General features: G+C 35.9%; 1 protein-coding gene across 1 annotated transcript in view; it reads left to right on the top strand.

Moving 5' to 3' along the window:
- LOC108970118 overlaps nt 1-8,407 on the top strand; it is a gene marked incomplete at its 5' end in the record, with an annotated part of 98,909 nt that overhangs the window by 15,366 nt on the left and 75,136 nt on the right. The window contains one exon of the mRNA XM_018935269.1: nt 7,882-8,085. Within this exon, the coding sequence (XP_018790814.1) occupies nt 7,882-8,085 (204 nt within the window). The remainder of the gene's footprint in view (nt 1-7,881; nt 8,086-8,407) is intronic.

Genomic DNA, 8,407 nt, shown 5'->3' with positions numbered 1-8,407 from the left:
TTTGTATGGAAAATATTTTTATTTGCCAAGGTATTCTCAAAAAATTTGGCTCGTCCAAGACAAAAATAATATATCCGAAAAGATTTGTCAGATCGGATACCATAGCTGTCATATAAAGAAAGTTACGAAAATAAAGTTTTTGTAATTCTATGTATATTTTTGAAAGAACTTTTGAATGAATTCTTGCTTGGGTGCATCGAATTTTAGATATTTTCTTGATAGAATTAAATTTAGTCCACGGTCCATAAATAGACGAAATTTTTYACTCTGTGCTGGTTTCTTACCATTATCAGTATATCTAATAGTAAATATTTGAAATACAAAGTGATATACATACAAAGTGAAAGCGAACTCATGAAAGGACCATCTGCCGTAGAGCATAGTCCAGCATTTCGTGCAGAGCTCCAGATAAGACCCACCAAAAACTGCTGAGTAGTTTATTTAACCAATCAACTAAAGGAAACARCAGCTTTTGTTACTGCCATAAGATCAAACATTCTTTGGTGGCACACCATACAATATAGGGGGTGGAGAATGCGCCGAGTGATGTCGCTACACCCCCCCACAAGCGCCACTAATTAGACTRAAAGCTAAGTGATACTTTTGCTTATGCCCAACCATTTGTTATGCGCGCTTATTTCATGGAAATACTTAGTATCCAAAAATTAATTTTGCTATTTATCTACGCACATACGCATRTGGTATATTCAAATACATGATGCTTACGAAGTACGAAAGCAAGAAAATTAGCAAGAAAATTAAGAAAACAACTCTGCGTGGGAAGCCAGGAGAAATGAATATGARGCGAATAATTTATGCAGACGTTCACTCATCATTATGCTGATTGCCGCAAGCTGTCATTATACAAGCTGGCATACAGAACGACAGGCACGAAGGAAGACAAACATAGCTATATATATATATATGTATGTATGCATATGCATACATATATCAATACACACATACGTATATAAATAGATACATGTTTCTATATATATTTAGTTTTATAGGAATTTATGGACTGAAATACTGAAAAGGGCACGAATTCAATGAGGAGATGTGCAGCTATTTGTATTTCTAAGTGTTTGTGTTGGTGTGAGTATATATCAGGCACTAGGGTGGGTCAAAAAGATGTCGTTTTTTGCTTGATACTATGAACAATTGGTTGATGAACACCACTAAAAAAGGTTATCCAAATATGGTTTTCAGGAGAGGTTCCTCCGCCCTAAAGTTTTCCGTTGTTTTTTTTCTTACAAGATAGAAAAATTCATAACTCGCTTCCCAGTACTTGAAAAAATATTTCCTTTGGAGTATTTTGTAGGAAATTAAACGCGCTTCAAAAGAGGCTTACATGAAATTTTTCGTAAACCTAAACGTTGGAAGTTATTAACAGTTAAAGTTCGAAGAAAGAAACAAAATTTTTTCTTTTCATGAATTTAATTACTGTACCAAATAAAAAAAAAATATAAATTTTTTGACCCACCCTAGTATATGTATATGTATGTATATATACTCATCTAAGTATATTCAAAATTCCGATGGCATGGCAATGGAGAAAAATTGACTCGCATAAAAGGAGTGTAATGCTTTAATGGTGATGAGAGCGCAGAGCAGCGATGCGGGGGCGGGAAGAAAATGAAATATTAAGAAAAAGCTAATGTCAAAATGCCACCGCACACAATGCGTCACACACTTGCAGCGCATAAGTGGAGTAGCACACTCATGCGAAACACTCGAAGCACGAAGCCCAGGATATGCAGCAATGGCATGACATCAATGAGCGCGGAGAGCAGCCAGAAAAAAGGTGGAAAGGAAACAAAACAAAAAATCAAAAGAAGAAAAACGTAACAAAAAATATCAAAAGAAGCAAAACAAAGCAAAAACAGACAAGAAAGAGTAAAAAAAAAAAAAGAAAACGCAAGAATGAATTAACGGAGAGTGGGCAACGCCGCGCAAAACAAATCCACAGACACGGCGACGCGGAAACAGCGTGGCGGCGACCCAATTGTCAATTTACTCTAAGAGCGTGAGCGGGTTGGGAAAGAATTGAATAATTAGAAAAAGTGCGAAATGTATGAAACAGCGTGGTAGAGTGGGGGAGAGAGCGGCAAATCGCATACAATATTGGCGGGTGGCGATGCGCCACTGACAAAAGTCGGTAAGGCAACAGACACATTGCTACAATGGCAGCCAGTGAAGTGTGCACAGCGATAGCAGCGCGCTGTTGATGATTATGATGACACTGCTGATGTGTATGATAGGTATGATGGTGATGCTTATATTGGTGGGGAAGAAGAGTATGTCATAACAAGCACCACCGTATCGGTGGCAATGTCAATTTRCATTTATGACGCCGCAATAAGCGCAGTACTTCATATGTAATACATATGTAGCTAAGAAAAATAATATACACCATTATGCTTAAACATATTTTATGAGTGTACCCTTCATTTGTCTGTTTAAACGTATTTCTTTCACAATTTTTTTTTTTTTTTTTTGGAAAGGCAAATGTAGCCGAAAATGTATGTACGTATTTGGCACACAGAAAAGATGAGACCTCAAATAGGCACTCGCCATCCTGTCCTCGCTAATGGATCTTATTTTAGGTATCTTACACTTYTTGAAGATGATACTCTTCTTGCTAGTAAGCAAATCAAACTTCTCGCTCTGAAATTTGTTTCATTAGACGAATACAGCACGATTTCCCGAAAACTTAGTTTATGTTAGGCCACGAATGATTCCACTGAGATAGCTAGAACCGACTGTTTATCACTATAGCGTCTAGAGCCTACCACAAATTTATTGTCCCGTCKAATAGCTATAAGCTTTTCATTGGGGGTTGTTTTTTACGTGGCGAGCGCACAACCTTGGGAAGATGTGTTTCGCCTTCTCACTTTAGCTGGCCTTTAAACGAATGTTTTTTTTTGGTTACCCACAGGATACTTGCTCTAAGACTGGAAGTCTTGAGCTGCTTGAGTCATATTTAAAAATCGTTACTGAACACTCCCAAGCGCTCAACTGGTACACATGGCTCCATCCGCCTTACCTCACTCGATGGAACGATGAGCTGTACAAGATACACGACGACATTATCATAGTTAAGCGAATTAAGAGATAACGGCTGCACTAGCTAGGCCATGTCGTACGAATAAATGAAAACACTCCAACCACCCCGACGGGAAGCAGTGAAAGAGGGGGATCTTCCACTACTTTGGAAATACCAGTTAGAGAAGGACCTAAGTACACTTGGCATCTTCGATTGGTGCCAAAAAGCGAAAAGCAAGAACGACCAGTGTGCTGTTGTAAACTCGGTTATCACCGCATAAGCGGAAGAAGAAGAAGAATATCTACTTCAGCCCATTCGCTTTGCTCGTAGAACTTTAGTCTGTGCCAATGAGACAATGTCCAGTTAAGACACCTATCCTTGTAGTCATGTGAATTTTTGTAAAAACTAATAGTTTTGTGGACTTGGACGCGGACTGGCTTTGTGGACACAAKTAGTTAAATGTGTGGTAGTTTTTCTTTTCATGTCAGCATGCTTCTTCTATCCACAGCTTGTGTTAGTAGTGCTTCATAAGTATTTTGCTACTGTTGTGATATTGATCCAAAGCTGGCAAAAGTCGCCACTACTATATTTGCTTTGCCCTACTTCATTAATAACAGCTTTCGTGAAACCGTAAAGTTAGCCTTTGTCTTGTATATTTCCGAAAATTTTAACAAGTCGATTCGATACATATTTTTATTTAATGAATTCGTAGTTCCTAAAATTTTTTTTTTTTTTTTTGTTTTTTTGATAAAGTAGGATCTCAACCAGATTATAGTAAACTTCTTAAATTTTCTATTTATTTTCATCTCCATTTTTTAAATTTTTGCCCAAATGTAGGCAACAAATCCTTTTGAATGCGAAAAAATTATACTTTTAGTGTTAATTTCTCGATGAAAGTGTTTCGGTTTTAAAAGTTTGTAGTATAGTATAATACTCAAAAATACTTACTAAAATCCAAASAGACTACCAAAGTTGTGGACTCATTCGGATTTATAGATCCTTCAATATATGTGAGCTGGTCTACGTAAAGGGAGCTTACGTGCGAAAACTAGTTTTCTGGGAAACAGCTGTTAAAAAAAAGCATCTCATCTTTCATTCGAATCAACTCAAAAGTGAAAATTGATTTTATGACACCTAAGCCCCCTTTCCGTAGACCAGGTCACATATGGTAAAAGCTGTTTTCTTTAACAGCGTGTCTTAAAAATACTTTCGGCAATTGATATGTGCTCTTAAAATAACAAATATTTTGTATAGCCAAGCATACGCGAGGCCAACACCCGTTCCGTGGCAGCGAAAAGCACCCAAAAATTCTAGATTCACAATCGAATTTCCTGCAAGGTTTGTGGGTCCTTACATAGTAATACATTCAATATATTGTCAGCATATACAACACGCTCCACAACACTCGCGCTGCATATTAAGCAACTGTTTGAACTTTTATTTGTGGGTAATTAATTACATTTGCTAGTCCATCAAGGCGTTCACGCTATACGATATACATAAAAGGCAATTTCAAAGCGAGCAATAAAGTGCAAGGCATAAACAGGTTGTCAAATGTTCCATTTCCTTAAAAGTCTAAGCAATAATAGCTCATAGAATTAGCAATGATGGCGACGGTGGTGTGAGAAAAGCATGCACTCAAGTGTTTTGCTCGCTTTGAGAGCTACTAAAAGATTATTTGTGGAAATGAAAGAAGACGAAGAGGCAATAACAAACTTAGCCAAGTTCCAGGTAGCGCTCCGCTATTGAAAAATTAACATGGTTGTATTTATTTGTTAATTTTAACAAAATTATCGATTTTTGTAAGATTTTCATTTGCTTTCATATTAGCGCATATACCTTAGTTTCGCGGCAACTTTCTACAGAAACACCCACCCAACCAAAATATACATACCGGAAGTATTAACAGTATTTTATTTCTAACATTTCCTAAGAGCGATAATTAAAGCCACATGTGGTAAGCACGGGATATGCATTTTCATATACATCACACAACAACTAAGCGCACCAGTATTTTTTAACATATGTATATATTTACACACCACCAATTGATTCCCCAGTGTATAWGTCCCTCGCACACAGTTGTATTAATTAAATATAATAAATGTAGAAAGTTGTGAGCGGCACTTCGAATGTCCCTCGCGCGCTTCGGTAATTATGAAATTAATTCTCAACACAAGTAAGGCGCACAACACATTGGCACACACACACATACACTATGAAAAATGATACGAAGTTCGCTTTCAAAGTCATACGAAACACAAACAGCGTGGCTGTTGGCTGGGTGCGATGACGTGCGCGCAACTTTAATGCCATTCTAATATGCGACAGCAACAACTCACGAATTATTTATTACCTGCAAGTGCAATGCATTAATTTGGCGGCAATTTTTGGAGACATGTGCGTTTGGGGGATATTTGCGTGTGGATTTCGATGTGTGTTATAGTATATGTGTGTATACTACGTGAATATACATATATGCAGACAAAATTATTTGTAGAGCGAGCTTTATATTGAGTAACGTCAAATTCCGATTGCTGGGAAAAGCGCTGAGGTTTTAGGCTGGCCCTACACTCAGTCAAGCTCAGCTATAACCGCTTCCTTTGCACTTCTGCCGAGTTTAGTGAACTTTAGGCAAGACTAAATACCATAAGAAGTGGAATTGAGAAATTAGACGAAAATAAAAATAAGTAAAATTCTGGAGTGCAAAAAATGTGCGCAAAACAGTGAACTCTGAAGTCAAAAAGCTAAGAATACTAAAGAGCGCTAAAAAATATATATATCTACACTAAAGAGCCTCTAAAGGAAATATATTTTGGAAAAGCTGTATCACCGAGCGGGCAAAAATATCACAAAATTGCACTTAAACTCATTAAAAATTGATTTTTCGCTTATATAAATAATCGCTAGAGCACAAAGCTGGTTTTAAAAAGACTAAAGACTAAGTGAATAAACGATGGAGGAATACAGACGTGGTCTGTCAACGGAATTATGCCCTAAAAGTTTAAGCTTTTTGATAAATTCTTCAAATATTTAAGCCGTCTAACAGCACTTAATATCAATATATTTTTTATTTTTCCACTATTGATAACGATGCTTCTCATACTCAGCCGACAGAACGAGCTTTATAGAAGTGTTGAGCTMATATTTTGACTGAATGTAGTGTCTAATTTGCTCAATTTGCTATTGTGATCTCAAATATTCGCCTAAAGATAGGCAACACAGTTTCCGAAAGCAAATATTTCTATTTCGAACAACGAGGTCTTCTATATTCAGCTTTATAGAGTACTTAGTTAAATTTATTATTCAAGTCCATTGCGCTATTGAAAATGTCTTCAAATTTGCCTAGCCTGATCGTGAAGGATGCATAATATGAACATTGTGCTCTCGAGTTTGCTTAAATGCAGTTAATATAGATTTCCGATGGCATCTTATATAATAATTTCAATTTTTTAAACTTAGTTCCTACTTTGATTTGCTTTTCGCGACAATAATATAGTTTCGGCAGTATTTGTCTAAGTTTACCCAACTGGCAAACCACTACTTGTCAATTTGTACGTGTACCTAAGAAATATTTTATACTGCTAAAAGCTCCAGAAGATTTGGTTTAGCTAAACTGAATTATGTGCTTTTTAAACTATCGCCTAAATGTAGGCAACAAATCTGTTTTGAAAGTTAAGTATAAACATTTTAATATTCTCAGTAATAGCCTAAAAGTTGGCAATCAACTGTTTTGAAAACTAAGCATTATACAAGTATTTTTGAATTTTTAATATTTTTAATTCTTACTATTTAATGGTAGGCTATATACTTTTTTGAGAGCCAAAAATGACACTTTGGAATTCGGAGAAATGTTGGCAAAATATCTCTACAGATGATTTTTAAAAACCAAAAATTATAATTTTGAATTTTAAATATTCGCCTAAATGTATGCAACACATCTTGTTTGAAAACCAAACATTTTGAATTTTATATAATCGTCTAAATGTGTGCTATATAAAATCGAACATCATATTTCGAATTTTATATATTCGCCTAAATGTAGGCAAACTATCTTTTTTGAAAGCCAAACATTTTGAATTTTAAATATTCCTAAAATGTAGGCCATACACTTTTTTGAGAGCCAAATATRATGATTTTGAATTTTAGATATTCGCCCAAATGTAGGCAACATATTTTTTTGAAAGATAAATTGTAGAAATTTCGAAGAATAATTTCGACTTTTAATTTTTCTTAAAATTAYATATATTTCTCAGCGTACTTCTATGTTCTATATACAGTTATCTCAACTTCTAGGTATTCTTAATGTCTTTCTACTGTAACTAACTTCCTCACACAGGTTTACACCAAATTTGCTCGAAATTTATTTGCTTTTTTGTCATATACTCATATACTTTCTCACATTACTCTAGCCGTTGGACTTAAGCGCTCAAGTCACACCACTTAAGTCCACACAGTGTGTACAAAGATGACGAGCACGAATGCTAACAAAAGCAGCAAGCTAGCAAGAAAGAAAAACACTTMAGCTTTCAAACTCCCGCTATTCAAGTCAACCATTTCATTGTCTATACAATCTGTGCACATTCACGTCTCTCCRCTGGCAACTAATTTTCTAACGCAAACCCATCCATATCTAGCAGCGCCACTCATTTTCAGCGCTACTCCCCGCCTACTCACTTCCYTTACACACTTAATCCTTTGATTTGCTCAGCTCATTTATATAACTGCAATTTTTTCACATTTTTTCTACGCTATTTTTTTCAGAACTTTCAAGTGCTTTTCGCCGACACTGTCACTTACTTATCGAGTTTTCAAACATTTTTGTTTATTTGCAGGACGACCGCAACCGAGAGTCACCTGGTGGAATGGTAACAAAGAGATTGACCAATCCTCGCATTCATTGTCAGATCGACGTGTCGGCAACATACTGACGCTGGGCAAACTGACACGTGAGAATCTGCACATGCAGCTTACCTGTCAAGCGGCCAACAACAATTTGACGACGCCAATTACCAGCACCGTTACCCTTGACTTGAATCGTAAGTGTTTATATGAGTGCTACGTACAAACATTGTTAGAAATAGAAATAAAAAAACAGGCCAACACATTTGTACACATATAGTGAAGTAGTGTGCATTAGTGTGGTACTTAAAGTACCTAAAGATATGATTTCCTACAGTATTATGTGCAAGATTTATGATAACTGAAGCAAATGTATTGAATTCGAAATTTTGTCGCGTTTTATAATTTTTAAGGCTTGTTTTGTAGGGGTCAAAGTTCAAATTAGCAGTAAATTTACTTATTTGAACTTTGCTATGCGCTTAATAGTATTTATTTGCAATTATTATGATTGCTTTTTAC

The sequence above is a fragment of the Bactrocera latifrons genome, unplaced genomic scaffold (assembly GCF_001853355.1).
Source record: "Bactrocera latifrons isolate USDA-ARS-PBARC rearing strain unplaced genomic scaffold, ASM185335v1 scaffold_282, whole genome shotgun sequence".
Classification (NCBI taxonomy): Eukaryota; Metazoa; Arthropoda; class Insecta; order Diptera; family Tephritidae; genus Bactrocera; species Bactrocera latifrons.
The sequence above is the reverse complement of the archived record's forward strand: the minus strand, read 5'-3'. Positions and strand labels throughout refer to the sequence as shown.